Source organism: Myotis myotis, unplaced genomic scaffold (genome assembly GCF_014108235.1).
Source record: "Myotis myotis isolate mMyoMyo1 unplaced genomic scaffold, mMyoMyo1.p scaffold_m19_p_10, whole genome shotgun sequence".
Taxonomy (NCBI): domain Eukaryota; kingdom Metazoa; phylum Chordata; class Mammalia; order Chiroptera; family Vespertilionidae; genus Myotis; species Myotis myotis.
Window position 1 is genome coordinate 17,211,759 of NW_023416314.1, and position 20,798 is coordinate 17,232,556.

The window sequence follows — 20,798 nt, forward strand, 5'->3', positions numbered from 1 at the left end:
CACAGGAAACAGAGGTGTCTGCCCTCTGAGCTCCAACCCCAGAGTCCCAAACCCTGGACTCTCCTCACAAAGCTCCAGTCCACTCTGCCCTCCCTCTGCTAGAGCCCAAGGTGATTGGCTGCACATGAAATTTTGTGAGTTGGTCCTTTAAAAGGTTGTCTGCATTTCTAGCTGTTTCTGGCTGGCAGACAGCAACCCTGCTGCTTTCCACAGCCAGATGTTCTGTGGGCTCCTTTCTCAGTTCTGGTTCTCTGGGCTGGGGAGCCCAGCTTGGGGTTTAGACCCAAGAGGTCTCAGTCGGAACCCCCCATAGCTGAGATATCCTTCCAGACTTTTAGCTGCTGCCTGTGGGAGCCTGGCCAACGCTTTTGCGCCTCCATCCTTCCCACGGGTCGCTATGCGGTCTCCACTTTCCATCCTTGGTTATCAGGGTTCTCTCCAGCTAGGCTTCAGTTGATTTTTTTCAGGGTGGTTTTTCTGTATTTTAGTTGTATTTACAGTTTGGTCCTAGGAGAATGTCAGTAGCTTCCACTTACTTTGCTGCCATTTTTAATCTCTTTTGACCATATTATCCTTTTAATGTTCATAGGATCTGTAGTGATATCTCCTCTTTCATTTCTGATAGTAGTAATTTGTGTCTTCCATCTTTTTTGTTCATAATTAGCCTGGCTAGAGACATATCAATTTTATTAATCTTTCAAAGAACCAGCTTTTGCTTTTATTTTCTTTATTGATATCCTGGTTATTATTCCATTGATTTCTGATCCAATTTTTAATATTTATTTTCTTCCATTTTATTTGGCTTAATTTGCTCTTTCTTTTTTCCAGTTTCCTAAGTTGATTAAGTTAAGATTTTTTTCTAATATATGCATTTGGTAAAGTAAATTTCTCACTTAGTACTGTTTTTGCTGTCTAGCACAACTTTTGATAACTTGTCTTTTCATTTTAATTTCATTCAAAATATGCTTAAGTGTCTCCTGATATATTTCTTCTTTAACCCATGTGTTATTTAAAAATAAGTTGTTAAAGCTTCACATATTTTGAGAAGTTTTTTTAGTTGACTTTCTATTATTCATTTCTAGTTTAATTCCATTATAGTCTGAGAGCAGACATTGTATGATTTTTATTCTTTAAATATGTTTAGTATGTTCTGTGGTCTATGTGGTCTTTCTTGGTGAATATTGCATATGAGCTTGAGTTGAATGTATATTGAGCTGCTGTTGGATGAAGTAGTATAAAGATGTCAATTATATCCAATTGGTTGATGGTGTTTTTGAGTTCAGCTAGTCCTTATTGATTTTCTGCCTGGTAGACCTGTCCATTTCTGGTACAGAGGTGCTAAAATCTCTACTATAATAGTGGATTGATCTATTTCTCCTTGAAGTTCTATAAGAGTTTGCCTCACAAAATTCTAATGCTCTGTTCTTAGATACATACATATTAAGGATTATTAGGTCTTCTTGGAAAATTGACCCCTTTATCATTATGTTTATCCTCTTTAACTTTCCTTCCTTGGAAGTACACTCTGTTTGAAAATTCAGATTTCCATGACAAATTTTTGAATTATTTTTTCTGTATTTAGAACTCTAAAAGGCTTTTTCCATCTTTTGTAGTCTACAAAATTATCCAACAATCCCTTCCATCATGATTTCTGTGATTAATATTTGGGCCCGTGAGAAGATATCTACACTAATAAAAGACAAAGATGCTAATTGACCGTACCTTCACTATGCCCTAAGCCATGCCCACCAGCCAATCAGAGTGACTATATGCAAATTAACCCAACCAAGATGGCGGCTGGCAGCCATGGAGCTGGAGCAAGAAGGAGGCTTGGTTGCCTGGGTGATGGAGGAAGCCAAGCTTCCTGCCAGCCCTGAGCCGGCTGTGGCCTCCGCTCATGGCAACAAAGTTTCAATTATACAAGACAAATAAATCCCAGATACATGCTTCCAGCCAGCCTCCACTGGGAGCTTAGGTGGCTGGGAGTTGTGGCCAGCCTGCAAACAGCCATCAGCCCCTCACCCAGACTGGCCACACCTTCATGGGGTGAGGGTCCCCACTGGGGGGCTTGGCCAGCCTGAAAATGGCCGTCAGCTCCTCACCCAGACTGGCCAGGCACCCCAGTAGGACCACCCTCCCTGAAGGGGCTGTGGCCAGCCTGCAAACGGCCCTCATCCCCTCACCCAGGATGACCAGGCACCCCAGTGTCATCTTTCTAAAATCTAAACAATTCTGAATTCTGAAACATATCCGGTCCAAAAAGTTTTAGCTAAGAAATTTGGACATGTATTAAGAAATAAATTCATAGACTGTGTTGAGCATGGTGTCTGCTGGAGTTTTGCAATGTAGCAGCCCAGAAAACTACAATAAATGTTTAGTAAGAAGTTATTGTCATTTATTCTTACTATGCTTTTACTAGCATGCTGGGTTCTGCAGAGGGCTACAAAAGATAAATAAGCCATAACACCTAATCTCATAGACTTTTAAATTTTATCAGGGAAATAATACAACCCCATAAGTAAATATAACATAGGTAATATGAAGTGAATGTGGTTTGGATTTTGAAAGAAATAAAGATCATATTAAGGAGGCCAAAAAACGTTTTTGTGGGAAAGTAACATGTTAAACGGACTACTGAGAATGAGGTGATGATTTTAATAGCAAGAGGTGTAATAATGGCTTTTATAAACAAAAATTATGGAATGAGTTGAAGTACAATTTAGCTAAAGCATGGAGCATCATGGTCAGGGATCTGAGAATCCCTTCTAATTTGTATATGAAATTTTTGTGTGTTTTTTCTGGGGTGCTCACTCTCATAAGATTTTCAAAGGGGTCAGTAACACCACCTTCTTCCAATAAAAAGCTATCCTTGCTATAAAGGAATAGTGAAAATTATTATTAAATAGAATGTGGGAAAAAATGTGAAATGACACAATGTGTTCAAATCCATGTTTAGCAATTAACTGAGAAAAGAATGAGAAGCCCCTAAAGATTTTTGAGCACTTTGATGACATATTTAATATGTACTTTAGGAAAATTAATATATCAGTAGTGTAGAGGGAGGATTAAGGCAGGGAAACTAGGAGGTCATGAGACCAGTATGGGGACAGCACACTAAGGAATTGAGCCTGGGTGGTAGCCAAGAGAAATGGGTTCAGTGGGTAGATCAAACCAAGTTGTGTAGGGTAATGAAAGTGCCACAAACAAATTTTGGGGGGTGGGGAATGTAGATGGTGTATTTTCTACTTCTTTGACCAAAGAAGTAGGAAGCACATGATTATTTTACCATTATTTTATCAACAGGGTTGATGTTGAAAGTAATATTTAGAGAGGATTATTCCCAGAGCACCATGCAACATGGATTTGAACAATTACATGAATCAGAGAGAACACCTATAGAGCTGATCCATGGCTTATGAGGTGTAGTTTAATTTTAAGTTGTATATATTATAGTCTACCTAAGAAACTCACCAGAATATTGAAATAATATAATCTTTTATGCATAATAAAACTTTTGGGAGAAGTTCTGCTCTGTTAGTCCACTCACTTGTTTGTTCATTTATTTATTCATAAAACAAAACCAAAAACTTATATTCAGTAATTTCTTTATCCAAGGATTTGTGTTCAATATTAAGACTCAGAAATGAATAAGTCACGTGAATAAGTCAAATGAAAAACTTTTGGAGAAAGAAATGTAAACACAATATTAATATACAGCCTATTAATATTCATAGAAGGAATGAGCTACATATTGGAAGCATAGACTAGGGAGCAGTCAACTCTGGTGTTTACTTATTAGAGAGTGGAGGGGAAAAGTATGAATCTTGTATAAGCATTAGATTAAAAATTTTAAATTTCAGTCTGTGGCAGTGTTCGTGTTGTTAACAGTGGAGACCACAATGGCTGATCTTTTGTTAAGCAGAGCATTCCAGTGAATGTTTCTTTATCCAAAGTCAGGCCAGAGCCCACTTTGGGTTGTGGGAGGGTGTAAGTGTGAAGAACTGAACCTCTCTGTGTATAATTGTAACATAAATCAGAGGGTTGTCAGCTGAGGCAGAGTAGGAAATAGACAGTCTAACAACAAAGTAAGGGGCAAAGGCTTGAGGGGAAATAAGAGAAATTCCCTATTGCAGGGACTGATTGGTAAATCTCTAGGAATGGTGATGTCTGACAACAACTTTGGAATTATTTTACTGCCTTATGTTTTCATTACCTCCAGCTACTTCCAAACCTTAAGTGAATTTTCACTTCACATAAGCAGCTTGTGTTATTGTTGCTGTGGGGAAATGAAGAAGGTGGTGTTTACATTTATTTTTATTCAAAAGTAAGGAATGAATCATTGATATCAATGATACCTGTCCTGGAACAGTTTCTCAATGCATCAGGGCATATATTGCTTATAGAGTGCAAGGCCTCCTAATGGCAGTGCCCAGGTTCCATAGCACAGAGGCACTGATGAGAGCAAAGTCGTCCTCCCTTATATATGGCCAAGAATCGCAGTTGAAGATAATATCAATTAAATTAAGCATAGTAAACAAGAAAAATAGAAGAGCTGAAATATCTCCTATCTCTAGTAATAGTTACTCATTAGCCAGATGTAGAGCTCTCCTAGTAAACAAGGTAATCAGATCTATCGGCAAATTGAAAAAATGAAAAATTATCAAGGTCATTTTGAAATATGGATTTATATACATTATCATAAAAGATGAGCCTTGCTCTAAGAATATGTTTTCCTAAAGATACTGGCTAATAATTATGTGAAACCATTATTGTAAACTCTTTTAATCACGTGGTTCTTAGAACCTGAAGGTAAACCTCTAGCATTTTTTTCAGCAATGTGTAAGGTCATGTGGTACTCAATTTAGTTATTCACAAATTTCACTTAACCTAATGAAAAGTGTTTCGAAGCCTCCTTTGAGGGTTCCTAAATAAAAATCCATGTACAAAGGTTCTCTCTTATTCATTGCATTGCGCCTTATTTGTTATCTGGTGTTTCTTTTGTCCTATTTATTTGTAATGAAAGCTGATTTACATCAGGGAGGGTTGAAATTTGCTAGCTGAATTTCAGGGGAAAAGGTGGAATTGAAAAACAATCATGGTGACTAAGTAGTCTGTGCTGCAGACAGGCCCCTCATTCATTGTCCATGGCTTCTGAATGACTATCTCCCACCTTCTCTTCCTTTTAAGCCTTCCAGTGCTCGCCCACCCCCACTTTCAGCTGATAATTTCCTTCCTAATTTTCTGAGAAAACGTCATGAAACTGCTACCACCACATGTTCTCATGTGGCATATGACCCATCCTTGACTTTTCCTCTTGTTTCTAGAGATCTGTGCTCCTCTTCAAGACCAGCCTTCTCCCTACATGCACTGGGTCCAGCCTCCTCCTGTCGACTTAAGGGCAGATTGCTATACTCAAAAGAAAGAATAAATTGCATAAATATAAGGGGGGGGGGAGAACATTTACATATGTGTAAAAAGTCATAATCTTACATCAGAGTAGCACAGTGATTAAAATAACCATATTGATAAAATTTTGTAATTTTTCATGTTTCATACATGTGTCTTGATGACAGTGTCTTACATGCCTCCTTACTCAGTAGTATGTGAAATTTTCTTAAGGTTGTGTGGGCTTTTTAATTTTTGTATGCAGTCCCTTATCTCCCCTAAATGCCTACTCATTAGCTAAATATATAATTAGAAGTATAGGTGTAACTAGTTAGATGCTGCATACAATTTGGTGTTTTACAACTTAAGAGATATGTAAATAATTAGGAGAGAGTTCAGAAGAGATCTCCAGAGCATTGTTTTGTCTATAAAGACAGCAGTAGGACTAGCTTTAGGAAGGATAGAGGAGAAACTGCTCCACAATCAAAAAAGAAGTTAAATTCAACAGAGAGGAAAGGAAGAAAGAAGAGGAAATAATTTTGAGTAGTAACTTTGAGGAGGACTTAAAAGAAGACTTAAATATTGGAATGTCACATGGTATGATTCTACAAACTACTTGGAATATATCCAGAATCTGACCTCTTATCACCACCTCCACTGACCACTTTGATTCAAACCACAATTATTCTCCTTTTGATTTACTGCAACAGCCTCTTAACAGGTCTCATTTCCACCTTTGCCCTATTAGAGTCTATACTCAACCTAGAAGCCAAAGTGATAAGTATTAAAGTATATGCCTATCATCTCACTTCTCTGCTCAAAACTCTGCAATGGCACTATGTTTCTTTCAGAGAAAAATCAGTGTTCACAGTGGTCTCCAAGGCCCTTTCAGGACCTGAGCCCTGTTACTCTCTGAACTTCCTTTTCACTACTGTTCTCCCTGGCTCTGTCAGCTCTAACCTTACTAGTTTTCTCAGACAATCCAGGCCACATTCAGGGTCCTAAAAATTGGCTCTTTCCTCTCTCATTCCATTTTCTGACCCTCCACACCCACTCAGCTCATTCTAAGTTCCAGCTGAATGTCTGGAAACATACCAAACTGCCTGTCTCATTTAACAGAGATTGTCCCCCATTAGATATTGTGTAGTTGTTTGATTTCACTACTCTGTCCGTGATATGTAGATGTGATTTTAGGGAAAATTATAATTAAATTTGATTTTGTAAAAGAAACAAAAGAAAACTCTGGGTAATAGTCTAATTTGAGGTATGAAAACAAAAGATGACAGTGTCTGCGCTAGCCAGTTTGGCTCGGTGGATAGACCCTCAGCCTGTGGACTGAAGGGTCCCAGGTTCGATTCCGGTCAAGGGCACATGCCTGGGTTGCAGCCAATCAATGATTCTCTCTCATCATTGATGTTTTTATCTCTCTCTCCCTCTTCCTTCCTCTTTGAAATCAATAAAAATATTTTTTTAAAAAGATGACAGTGTCTGAGAAACAAGAATGAGTGTCATAGGAAACAACTAGATGAGATGAAAATGTAGATGTATGAGATGAGAAAATACTAAAATAAAAGTCAAAAAATGCAGTAGCTGAGTTAAAATCTATATGGGAAGCCATAAAGAGTAGAACATAAAATCAGTATGTAGAGTTCAGATTTAAAGAGTTACCACACAATGAAAGAAAACGGGCAAATTGATGACAATTTCAAGCTATGTTTTTACAATATTCAGTGTGCTGAATATTTTATCTAATTTAGACTCATTTAATTATACTATAGTGTTTATCTTTATTTCCATTTTATAGGTGGATAAACTAAGACTTAGATACTTTTCTCAAGGTTGAGTTAGTGATGGAACTAGAATTTGAGTGAAAACTTTATGTTATTCTGTCTTTAGAATACTTTGGCTTCTAGAAAACATGCACAAAATTTGAATAAATAGTAAGATGAGTATCTATATTTAACTATGTGAAAATTGTAGACATCAAATTTCACCTCTCAAGATTTCAAAATGTATCTCCTAGTCAAGAACATTCTGTTATAATCACAATATATCATCATACCCCCAAATTCAACATTGATACAATAATTTTACCTATTATTATAGCCAGAATTCAAATTTACCCATTTGTTCCCAAAATATCTTGTATAGGTTATTTTTTCATGCTGGAGCCAGTCAAGAACTATGTATTTTTGGTCTTTAGTCTTCTTTAATCTAACAAGACCTCTCACCATTTTTTGTCTTTTGATATTGAAATTTTTATGAGGAGTTTAGGCCATTTGTTATGTAGAATTCCCCACAATCTGGATATCTGACTTTTCCCACATTATTAGACTTAAATTAAACGTTTTGATAAGAATCTTACACAGGCTAATAGTTCTAAAATATCTGGTCTCATGTACCCTTTATATGCTTAAAAATTATTAGGATCCTAATGAGTTGTTATTTGGATTATATCAATATTTATCATATGAGAAATTAAAACATAAATTTTGAAACCTTTTATTAACTCATTTAAAACAAGCAAACTTATTAGATGTTAATTTTTCAAACCAAAAAATGTAATGACAAAAGTGACATGTTTTACATTTTTATAGGTCATTTAATGTCTGCCTTAATAGAATGCAGCTGTGTCTCATACCTTCGTCTACATTCATCTTTTGCAATATTTTATTTTGGTTGAAGCATATGAAGAAAATGTGTCACACAGATGTCTATTTGGAAAACGGAGGAGTACTTTAATTGTCTTTTCAGATTTGACAAGTAGAGGTCATTTCATTAAGGATTCCAAAAGGATGATTTTCTACTATTCCTTCTAATTTTATCGGCTATAAATCTTTTTTTTTTTAATAGTTCTTTCTCTCTTCCAAAAGTAATTTGATAATCTTAAAATATAATTTTGGCTGGAAGGCTTATTAGATATTTAATTGTCTCCCTTTATTTATCAATTTTTAAAGTAGTGAGTTTGTACCTTAGTAGCCTCCAATAGTTTCTAGTGAATTAATTCATTTTGTTTCTTTCCTTTTTTTTTCTTACATATTATATGTACTCATGGTTTTTTATATACTCAGTGTGTTTTAATCGTTTAAACTAAATTATTTTTAATGTTCAAATTGTCTTATCTTTGGTCAGTGTGTCTCAGACAATTTTATTAGCTCTCAATAACACCAAATTCTAGCACAACAAAGTAACCCAAGCTCAGCTTGTCCATTTCCAGTCCCAGCCATGTCCCCAAGGAGCCCTGTCTTATGCAAAGTGCTGAGGTCCCAGAAAAACCTGAGGATTAGGACTTAGGTGCTGTCTGGTGGTGGCCGACCAGTGAAGTTTAATGCCGCACTGGCTGCTGTCAGTGAAGTTGTCCGGTTAAGTCTCATCTGGCCTGCTAATGGGTGACATTAGGGGCTGCTGACCAGTGCTATTGTTTTGCTGCCAGCCAGACTTTCCCAAGACAAGGTTTTATAGAGTACAGAAAACAGTAAAACAGGGCCAGTAGCGGGGTGGGAGGCAGATCGCCCATGAGCAAGCTGTGTAAGATCAAAACACTGGCCATTTACAATCCAAGTTCACATCTAGAAGCAGTTCCTCTATGGCCTTTCTTAGACCGAGTCACTGCCGAGGTCTCACAGTCCGCTTATAGGTGGCCTTCACTATATTTCCACAGGGTGAAGGAGGAGTTGGGCATGGGAAGGGGCTCATGTTCCCAGTTACCATACACCCTGGCTCCTTTTATTTATTTTTTAAAAATATATTTTATTGATTTTTTACAGAGAGGAAGAGAGAGGGATAGAGAGTTAGAAACATCGATGAGAGAGGCACATTGGTCAGCTGCTTCCTGCACACCCCCTACTGGGGATGTGCCTGCACCAAGGTACATGCCCTTGACCGGAATCGAACCTGGGACCCTTCAGTCCGCAGGCCAATGCTCTACCCACTGAGCCAAACCGGTTAGGGCCACCCTGGCTCCTTTTAGATAAAAATGTGCCCTAACCGGTTTGGCTCAGTGGATAGAGCGTTGGCCTGAGGACTGAAAGGTCCCAGGTTCGATTCAGGTCAAGGGCATGTACCTTGGTTGCGGGCTCATCCCCAGTAGGGGGTGTGCAGCAGGCAGCTGGTCGATGTTTCTCTCTCATCGATGTTTCTAACTCTCTATCCCTCTCCCTTCATCTCTGTAAAAAATCAATAAAATATATTTTTTTTAAAAAAGTAAATGTTAGACATGACAATCTGGATGCAGCATTTATTGCTGCTATGGTTTTCTTTACTTCGGGGCATGTTCAATAGGCAGTATTAGCAATTGTAATGGCATTTCAAGTAGATAAAAGGGATTATTTTTAAAAAAAAAAAACAGTGTTGGGACATATTTGACAAAAAATAAATACTTGTTGAATGAATGGGATTTTGTGAAACTGTACATTCACTTAACAAATATTAAAAAATAGGTATTATGTACCCTGTACAGATAGATTGGAAGGAAACATGAAAACGAAAATAGTGGCATGCTAATGAGATTGTAGATAATTTTCTGTTTTGAATTTCCTAAATTGGGTACAAAATGCTTCTGATACAATTTATTAATTAAAAAACGTAACCAGATAATTGCTACATTCTTTTTTGTATATACTGATTTTGACCTACCTGCAGAGAGATGGTCGGAGCTCAGGATGAGAGGAGCCATGAGAAGATGATGAAACTACCCACACAGTGTATAAGAGTGGAATACAACATAAAAGGAGGGGCAAAGGAAGGGTGATTGGCAAAGGGAACTTAGAAGGCACGGTTGGAAAGACAGATGAAGAGTCATAAGAGTCCTGCCCTCCTCCTCAACCCTCCAAAAAAGGAAGGGGGCAGGTGGGGAGAGAAACTGCCAGTGGCAAGTTATATGGAATGTCAAGAAAAAATCCACAGTATTTAGGAATGAAGAAGCCTTTGGTGATGTTAAGCCATGATATAAGGATAGTGAAGAGTGGCCACTTTATAAACTAAATTACAGTGTGCTGAGGAGTAAAGAAGGTTGGGTAATTAGAAAGTCAAGTGAAGATGACTTTTTCAACAACTTAGATGACAAAGAGAGGGATAGAGTCCGGGAGAATTTAGAATGAGACAGAACTCCTTTCTCTGTCTTTCTCTCTCTCTCTCTCTCTCTCTCTCTCCTGGAATTTTTGGAATGAAAAACTTGAGGACATCACTGCACAGGGAGAGACAGAAATATTTTCAAAGAGAATAGGGGAAATTGATGGGGAAGATTTGAAAGCAGGCAGGAAAGAATGGTTTTGAGTACAGAAACTAAGAGCCCTGGTAAAGGTGCACTCTTTCTCTGAGGCATTGGAGAAGGAGGTACTGTTAAAAATCATTTAAGAAGCAGAAATGAGACAAGTCTGCAGCATTCCAGCTGTCGAGATTTCAGGCTCTTTTTCTGGGTATGTGTGACTTAGGAGCAGAGAATAGGACAGTATGCTTTCAAACCATAATTACACCCATGAGCACTGTTTGTTTAAGTTTGTTCTTTATATATGATGGAAAATATTGTTTTCCTATTTTCTCTTCTCTGGTGAGAAACCAGTTTAGATGAATGATAGATAGATAGATGATAGATGGATAGATAGATAGATAGATAGATAGATAGATAGATAGATAGATAGATGAAAGAAGGAAGGAAGGGAGGGAGGGAGGGAGGGAGGGAGGGAGGGAGGAAGGGAGTGGGGAGGGAGGGAGGGAAGGAGAGAAAGAAAGAATTCTTGGTACTTAACATGACGCAAGCCATCTTATAAAGCAAGCCTACTGCCAGTTCACCATGGAAGGGGTGGGTCTGTATCACCTAAAGGGATTATTCTTACATTGGTAAGTGAGGCCATTAAGTCCTTTACTACTTTGGTTTATTCAGCTCTTAATAAGTCCATAATATGTGGCTCAAAACACCTGTGTTAGCACGTGCCACTTGGCTCTTTACAACAAGCCCCATGGGCTTTTCAGCGAGATGTACCATCTTGCCGTTGCCCAAAACTGCTTCTGTCTGTAAATTCCCTTAAAAATTTGTAATTCTGGAGTTGTCAGCCTCTTTAAGTCTCTCAGCACAGCTCAGGATTCCTAATATAGAGAATAAAATAGTATGTGTATAATATGTGAACATAATTTCGTGGAAGAATATCTTTTTAAGAAAAGATCACTTGTTCTTTGCCAAAAATGCCCATACCCAGAACCGTTTTGTTATTGGCTGTCTCATAGACATGGCCTTTTGCATTTTGCCATTTGAGCATATCCTGTCCCTCTCTTGATTAAGCACAAGTTTAAGGTACCACCGTGTTCTTTTACTACAAACTTCGGCCAGAAGAGTGAATCTGATTTTAACGTCAACTAATATAAAATACTATAGGAAAATCCCTTAATATTAAAAATTTATTTTTCACATTTAAGAAGTGTAAATAAGCTAATGTTATTAAAATACTCATGTCTGTTTTATAGGAATTTGTCAGAAAATAAGGAGTGCCAAAGAAGTAAATTATCCAGTTAGTTAATATTTACATGTCTAAGCTAACAAGTTTTTTTTTTTCATTTTTGTTCAGTCTAAATTAGATTGTTCCATGCCTCATTAAGTAGAACACATGTTCTTGATTTAGAAAATCATCATTGTTGGATATTAAATTCCTATTGTGGACCTTTTGGAGGTTAAAATAGTTTCCCTGACATAAAAGGATCCCAGGGTCACGTATCCATATTTCTTCTATATTTTTTCTGTCCTCTCCTTCATTGAGTACTTCTCATTGTTTTAAATTGTTCTCCCTTTATCATTATTTCTATTCACCTTGTTTTCTAAACTTTGGCCAAAATAAACCAGGTGACCAAGTCATTACAATTGGTGACATTCTTTACACGCTATTCATAATCATTAGACCCTTTAAAAGTGAGCTACCTCCAGGATTTTTCAATAGAATTAAACATAAGCTTATACAAAATTAGTCTAAAGACTTATTTATTTTTTTAGTCTGAATCTGTTTCCTTGAATGTTTAGATCTTAGAAAAAAAATGGGGGGGCGGGCAGTTTACTAGAGTTTGATTGTTTTATATAACTAATGCTTATCAGCAACTTGAAATGCCAGAAAGGTCTAAGGGCATTCTGATGATACACAAATCTTGAAGAAAAGATTTTTAAAGAGCCGTGAAATGTATTTCTAAGCTATGCTCACCTCAGTGAGGCTCCTGCAGGCACAGGTAAAGTCCGGAGCAGGCATGGGGCATTACCCATGTTCAGTGATGCAAGCAAGAGGCTGGCTGAGACAGCCATGCACTTGCTGATGTGTACTTATCTTCTTTTCCAGTTGTCATTGCAGAAAGTTTCCATTGCTCTTTAGACATTGTAAATAATTTTTACCTTTTTCTACTTTAGGACAGCATAATTATTTATGTGCTGGAAGAAATGACTGCATCGTTGATAAAATCCGCAGGAAAAACTGCCCAGCATGTCGCCTTAGAAAGTGCTGTCAGGCCGGTATGGTCCTTGGAGGTAATGTTGATGTTTTCATCACCAGTATACTGATATGTACCCTATACAACTGTGGGTCAGAAAATTCTAATTTTCTCATTCATCTTTGTTCTTTCTTTGCTTTTTCTATCTTGATTATCGTTGTCCGAATGAAGCAACCAGTACTATCCCATTAACTGTATAGATTCCCAGCATATTAAGGTCTTATGAGAAGTAATAAACCTCCATTTGTCTATATTGCTTATAAATATATGTTATGGCCTGGCCGGTGTAACTCAGAGTTTGAGTATCAAGCCAGGAGAACCAAGAGACCACTGGTTCAATTCCCAGTCAGGGAATGTGCCCAGGTTTCGGGCTTGATCCCCTGTGGGGGGGCGTGCGGGAAGCAGTGAATAGATGTTCCTCTATCATTATGGACGATTCTATGTCTCTATCCCTCTCCCTTCCACTCTTTGGAAAAAAAATCAATAAAATATATTTTTAAATATATATTTAAATACATATATATATACACATATATATACGTATGTGTGTGTATATATACACATATGTATGCGTGTGTGTGTATATATTGCACACACATTAAGTGTAATATGAGTTGGAGTCTTAGCACTGCATTTATTGCCTGCATGACCTCGAGTAAGTCACCAACCTGTTCTGGGCATCAGCCTCCAAAAATGAGAGCATAAAGCCCCTTCCAGACCAAAAGCTGAGTCTGTGAATTCAGAACATTAATTTCCATCCCTCTCACTCCCCATCAACCCCTCCCTATTCTCTTTATGTAACTGTATGTTGAGCCCTTATACTTACCAGGTACTGTTTTAAGTCCTGGAGTATAGCACCAAACCAAATGGACCAAATCCCTGGCCTTGTGGTGCCTACATTCGGGGTAGAGGGGCAGAGGGGAGGAGGAGCAATAAATAAATATGGCAAAGGATAATAGATGCTGTGGAAAATGGTAAGCAGGATGAGTTAATAGAGAATATCAGGGAGGGGAGTCACTCCTGAAAACGTTTTTTATTAACATAGTATTTATTTCACTTAGCTATTTCCTAAGCAATGTTTCTGCAATTCCAAGTTTGGTGTGGTAGTTATAAATTTTCTAAAACACAGTTTAAAAATAACTTTAAATATATATTCAATATACCCACCTAAACACAGCTAATGTACTATGAATGGTTGGTGTTACCTTCTGGAAAAGAGTGTATTAGTGCCAATATTTTTTTAGTGTGAAGTACCTGCTTAGTTCTGTCCCTGCTGCCCTTGAATGTGGTACAGCCTGATCCATAATAAAATAATTATCAAACAGAAAAGTGACTTAAGAGAAGTACCAAACATTGCTAGCAAATAGAAAAAGGAAAAAATTAATCTGTCTGAGTGAGTAGGCAAAAGCTTCAGAGAGGAGATTCTCAAAGAATGAATAGAAAGTTTATAAGTGGAAAAGGAGAAAGGAATTTACAATATTTAGGACACAGAAAGAGTGTTTGGAGAAGGAAAAGGGGAAGTGGTCTCAAATAGTGCTTTCCACTTTGAGGAAGGGTGCTATCTCTTGAGGTAGCTTCCAATCCATAATTGCATTTGTTTTAATCGTCCTACTGTTATAATGGAAAAGTGATTAAAAATGAGCAAAGTAAAATGATGAAACACATAGTCACGGATAACCTGGGGTTCATTTAGAAGAGAGACTCGGGTTCCAGTCAGAAACAAGACAAACCGTAAGATACAGAGTTACAAGAAGAAGAGCGCTTCAGAGAAAACTCAGAACTGGGGTGAAAGGGAAGGATTTCACTAGGGGTGTGGACTAAAGTAACATCAGAGCAGCGTCGCCAGCAAGACCTCCTTAGTGCAAAGCTGTATTAATTGACTTCAGTTTTCTTCTTCCTCGTAAGGGCAGAACTGGTTCCATTGTAGGGCTGAGTTTAACTCAGAGCTAAACAGCCCCATCCTCAGAGATCAGAATGGGAAATAGTCAGAAATATGAGCAATTAGTTATCTCTGTCCAGTTATTCTGTGCTTAGTTTTGTTGTGTTCCCATCACTTTCCCAAGGTCCTGTGTTGCCATCCTGAAGCCCAGTTCTCCTGAAATCTTATGAATATTTTTCCCTTGCATAATTAGTCAATGAACCACCTTTTATGGGGTGACCATAAAATTAGTCACCCAACCAGGACACTGCCGAGAATGAGGTGGAACACTATCAATAATTAAAATTGGGATAACAGATGTAAACCGAGACTTTCCTAGGCTAATTGGACCATAGGACAACCCCCCCATTTTTTCCATTGAAAGATACAAACATGTTCTGGCCAAAATGAATACCTAAATTTCTGGGGATGTAGACGAAATAGTCAAATGTTTAATTATACAGTATTTAACATATTAATATGTTAGTTTCATTAGACACAAATATAAAGATCTATTGATTTAGAAGTATTGCGTTTCATGAACATTTTATTCAAATTAATTTTACAAACCGTTGGCAGCAGGGCCCTTGCTTCAGTAGAGCTGCTAATTATTCTTTGGAGTTCATCATTTTGTCTAAGATGTTTGATTTGTAGCGCTTTTTGAATTAATGTAAATCTCACCTAAGCCAAAAATACCCATTCACATAATATAAAAGTTTTAATATTTGCCCTATAATAGGTACTATTTTTGATTCTTCATAATATAACAATTTGCGACATTATTAGAAAATATATTAAGCCCACTAAAAATATTTTTAAAAATAAACACTGACGTCTCTGTCGCTCAATTTTTAATATCAGATTGTTTTTTTATATTTTTAAAATTGTTATTATATTTTATAGAGAATAAGAGATTACAAACATTTTGAAGCTTCTGATATGTTCTTTCCTGAACCCATTAGATTCATTTCTCCCTCACAGATCACTTTACTAAATTACTGTTTGATATCTTCATACTTGTAACTCATGTGTATGAATCTTTAGGTAATACAGTACTATCTATAATAATAAAAGCATAATATGCTAATTAGACCAGACAGCCAACCGACCTTCCAGATGTCCTTCCAGACGAAGTCGCAGCAGCGGGGGTGGAGGCAGAGGCGGTTAGGAGTGATCAGGCAAGCAAGCGAGCAGTTAGGGGGTGATCAGGCAGGCAAGTGAGTGGTTAGGGGTGATCAGGCAGGCAGGCAGAGGGGTTAGGGGCAATCAGGCAGGCAGGCAAGCAGTTAGGAGCCAGCAGTCCTAGAGGGATGTCCAACTGCCAGAGGGATGTCCTCTTCCATGAACTGGTTGTTCATATTCATTAGCTATTTTCAACTGGGTTGTCCTTTTTCTTGTGATTCATACAATTACTATACACTCCATACTGATTCTTTGTGAGTTACATGTAGTCTATGTCTTGACTTTTTACCTTGCTTATGATGTCTTTTTCTAATTTTTATATAATCCCACATGTCAATAGTCTCCCTTTATATTCTTTTCTACCTGAAATCATACAGATAATCTACAAAAAAATCATCTAAAGGCTTAAGTTTTTCACATCAATGTCCTTAACCTGTCTACAAGTGTTGTTGTTTTTGATGTAGAGAGTCAGGAATATAACTTTATTTTATTTTCCATATGAATAACCAGTGGCTAATATATTTATTGACACAATGGTCTTAAAATTTTGGTAGTGCACTCCTATCTAAGTAAAATGTTTAATCTCTATCCCCAACATAAGTCTGTTTACAAGTAAATGAGACATAATCACTACTATCAAATTATATTACATGTTGTGATGCTTAATTTCTTATTTTCTTACTAAACATATGAATAGTATTGTAATATTTTTCTAACAATACATTAATTACAAATTCCATTGGAATTTGTAGTGCCACCTCTGTTACATGTCAAATTTCCATATATGTTTGCTTCCCTTCATGGTTTCTCTATTCTCTATAACTTTTTGGGCTACAGAATATGAGTTGTGTAGTGAAGTTGTTGTAATCTTCTCCTCCATTTTATACCCCTGCAACACTACCACACTATCTGAAATAATATAAATTTATTCATCTTAAAAGCTGGTTATAATTCTCCCTAAGTTATATTTCTTCAAAATTGTCTTTTCTAGACTCTCTGAGTTATTCTTTTAAAGTAATGCTTAAAAGGATTATTCACAATGGCATCTAACACATAAAAACTCGAGTTCTTACCCCTAGGATTAGATATATAACAAATTTCTTCGCCTCTTTTTTTTCCCCATCAGATAATCTGTACAAACTTTACAAACTACCACTGATAGAAGTTATTTCAGGTAAACTTGTCTTCTCCAAACAACATATGGTCACTGAAAATAATTTAGGGCATTCGAAATATAGATGGCTCATAAGGACTAGTATATAATGCAGTATCTTTTGAGGGATAAGTCTGCAATAAAAAAAAAATAAAAGCCCTTACTCTATTTCAGGCTTATATGAAAGAGACATGGATTCAATTCTAGTTTTATCTTGTGATCAGCATCACAGACTGAGAAATATAAATATGGGGCATTTATTTCATAAGTAGATTTTCACAGAGGTTTATTACAGAGAAGCTGGCAAAACACTCTGATATGCCACGGTCCTGCTATTGTTCTGCCTGGGAGAGTCAGTGGCAAAAGACTAGTCCAGTTCTGGTAAACCAGGAAGAAGGTAGTCAGTTCATAGGATTAGATTCTAATTGTTAGTCCTGTACTAAATTTCTGGAGTGGGGTGTGTGGGGGTAGATTTGTGGTCTACTGAGAATGAAAGCCTTTCTGGAAATGATAATCAGGGTTTCTCATGGTTGGACTCTTCCATAATTAGGAGAATTTCTCTGAAATAATAATTGCTTACTACTGAAAATGGAGCCCAGGTCCTATTCCCTCCCCCCATCCCTCCCTTTTCCTCCCTTCCTGTTTATCACTCCTCCTTGAGATTTCTCATTTCTGATATAGAAATCATTTGAATAGCAAAAGATGAAAGAGGAGAAAACACTAAAAATAATTTTAAAGATATAATAAAACACTATGGTAGAATATCAGAGGTCAAAATATCAATGTTTTTTGATGTCACAATGTAGATTTTGCAGTTTGCTCTTCATGGGCTTCAACAGCTACGTTCTTATTGTAAGAATTATGTCTGAGTTATTTGGCCTCTTAGTTGCATATGATTCTTGTTTTTAATGAATCACTTCCCTTACCTTCACCAGGTCAGAGTGAACTTTTGCATTTTGTTTATGGCTGTATAATACTTGAGCAGGAAAGATAGTTACACCCTGGAAGATGGCAATATATCTTCTAATTAAATGCCCCACTTCTAACTTCTTTCCTTTAAAAACATTTTTTATGTAATGACTCACTTTTTTTTTTTAAATGAATACAGCTCTATGTTTTGCATTTGTGGTAGAAATGCTAAACTATCATAAAGGTAACTAGCTCTTTCAAAAATAAGTAGATTTCTACATAAAGGAATGATTAAGTGCATAGTTATGTTTGCTGACATTTTTTTAAAAAAGCTGGAGACTATTTTTATAGGTTTGTTTATTTTATTTTATTTTGGTAGAGAGCATTATCCTCCAATTGTAAAAGGTTATGTTAGAAATCCAGTTTCCCTCCTTCCCCCTCCTACATCTAGATTCACCCCCAATTCTCTTAGCAAAGAGAGTAACTTTTTGGGCTACAAAGTAAGGTTACTAGTATATAGTAAAGTTTTGTGTATTTTTTCTCCTCTTATACTTGAAGCCAATAAAGCCTCAATTCCTTTTCTGAAGGATTCAAAAACTCTTGATTTGGGACACTCAACAGTACCTTTTTTGGGGAGTACAAGGTTAGTTTCTGCCTTTAATTACTACAAAAACTGAATTATCTGCTCTCTCTTTAATGCAGGAATTGCTGTGAGTATTGCCTGCCACCTACCTCTTTAGATTTCTCACTGTCCTCTCATGAGCATCTCCTTTTCTACCCAATCCCTTTGAATCAGCACCCCCCAGAGACAGTACCCCTCACACTGCTCCCCAGGTCCTGCATTGAAGCCTCCAGCCAGACAAATAATGTCTTCTGGTCACTGTCTGATTGTCCGCCCTAAATGCCATTCCACACAACTGGAATAGGGCTATTCTTTAGAATATTCATTCTTACTTTGTTGCTTAAAGCTACTGCTATAGGGTTTGTCAGAGCATGGTCCCAATGGACTAATCCCAGCAACATCTTTCTTTTGCTAATTCAAAGTAATAACATGTAACTGGACATAATTTCTGACAGCTAATGTTGGGATAATTGCCTGTAAATCTACCCCATCTGCAGTGATTCTTATTATGAACCTCATGTCAAAGGATTTGCCCCATTCCTTAATTACCTGCTGATCTCTACCCTCTATTTCCTCATCTGATTCCCAGAAAGCCTTCTGGCTGCTATAAAACTTACATTTTAATATCCAGCATAATATTTTCCCTTTGCCTCTACACAACAGGTCACATCAACACCTTATGTCACCCAACATAAACACATTTTTCCAGAAGTAAAAATAAACAGCAGAGAGGCCATGGCAAAGTAAACAGCACTCATTTCAGAACACTTATTCTGATTAGTAATCATTATTATTTCATTCAGTGTAATAGCTTTATCTACGTGTTCACCTATTTGTTTGCTCAGTTTTTTTCATCTCAACCCTTTATTTCATTTCCTTATTTTTAAAATAAATTGTTTTATAAGTTCCTTCTGTGGATATATTTTTAATAATAAACTCTTTTTTTTTTTCACTGAAAATACCTTTATTTCAACCTAATTTTTTAATCATGATTTTGCTGATCATAAAATTTCAGATTGACTTTTTTTCTCCATATCTATCTTCTGGCTTGTATCTTTTTTTTTTTTTTTTTTTTTTTTAAGAACTCTCCTGTAGATCTAATAGTTGTTTTTTTTTTTTTAAGGTAATATTTTCCTTATATTTGTGTAAAATGTTTTTAGACTTAGTTCTCCAATTTTACTAAATGTAACCGGTTATAAATTTAGTTTTATTCTACTTGGAAATCATGATTTTCTAAATCAGAGATTGTATTTTTCATAGATACCAGGAGGATCAAAACCATCCCAGTAGTCTTCAAATATTGTTTCCCTTCATTGCCTCTTTCTGCCTCCAGAAGATTTATGAGACAGTATTAGGTTAGCCCATTTATCTTCCGTATCTCTTTGTCCTGTTTAATATTACCCATATTACCTGTCTGTGTAATTTAGTCTGTTCTTTCTTCCAGTTCACTCTAGTGATGGTATTTTTAAAAGATATCCTACTTGGTTCTTTTATAAATTTGTCTATTACTTTTTATTAGCCATTCCCTTTCTTATTTTTATTTTTTATCATACATCTTTAATAATTATAAACATACTTATTACAAATATTTGTATCCAGTAATTCCAAAATCCCATAATTAAGGATCTAGGTGTGGCATTGTGGTGTTGTGGTAGGTATAAAATAAAATTTTAAAAAAGAGCATTGTTTATTTATAGGGTTTCCCAATGATTGTGGTGTAAATATTCTCTTATATAAATTTCAGGTTACCAATGGTTTAACAACTGGTTTTAAAAATTTCTGGAAAAAAATATATATAAAATTCTGAATACTTAATAACTTTTTACAAGTCAGTATGAACAAATCCAGCACACTGTTTATTGTTTCTGCTACTTCTCACTCATTGTGTCCTTTATAATTTTGGATGTTAAACTTATGTTTGGCAAAGTTTAATATTTTTTTTGAAACCTGACTGGTCTTAATTGAGAGTTTCTCTCCAAAGATAATTTTTATTTTATTTTTCCGGGCACCTTAGGGATTTCATCAGTGAAGAACCATTTCTCATATTTACTTTAAATTTAGGTTTCCCATACCTTGCTGGTAGAATAATTTCAAACTATACATCTGGATGATGGAGGCCTATACTTAAGAATAATCAGAGAAGACTTTTTTCCATATTGAGTCAAAGA

General features: G+C 36.4%; 1 protein-coding gene across 1 annotated transcript in view; it reads left to right on the forward strand.

Moving 5' to 3' along the window:
* The window catches only part of PGR (progesterone receptor), a 66,039-nt gene that overhangs the window by 11,800 nt on the left and 33,441 nt on the right, over positions 1 to 20,798 (forward strand). The window contains exon 3 of the mRNA XM_036324606.1: positions 12,767 to 12,883. Within this exon, the coding sequence (XP_036180499.1) occupies positions 12,767 to 12,883 (117 nt within the window). The remainder of the gene's footprint in view (positions 1 to 12,766; positions 12,884 to 20,798) is intronic.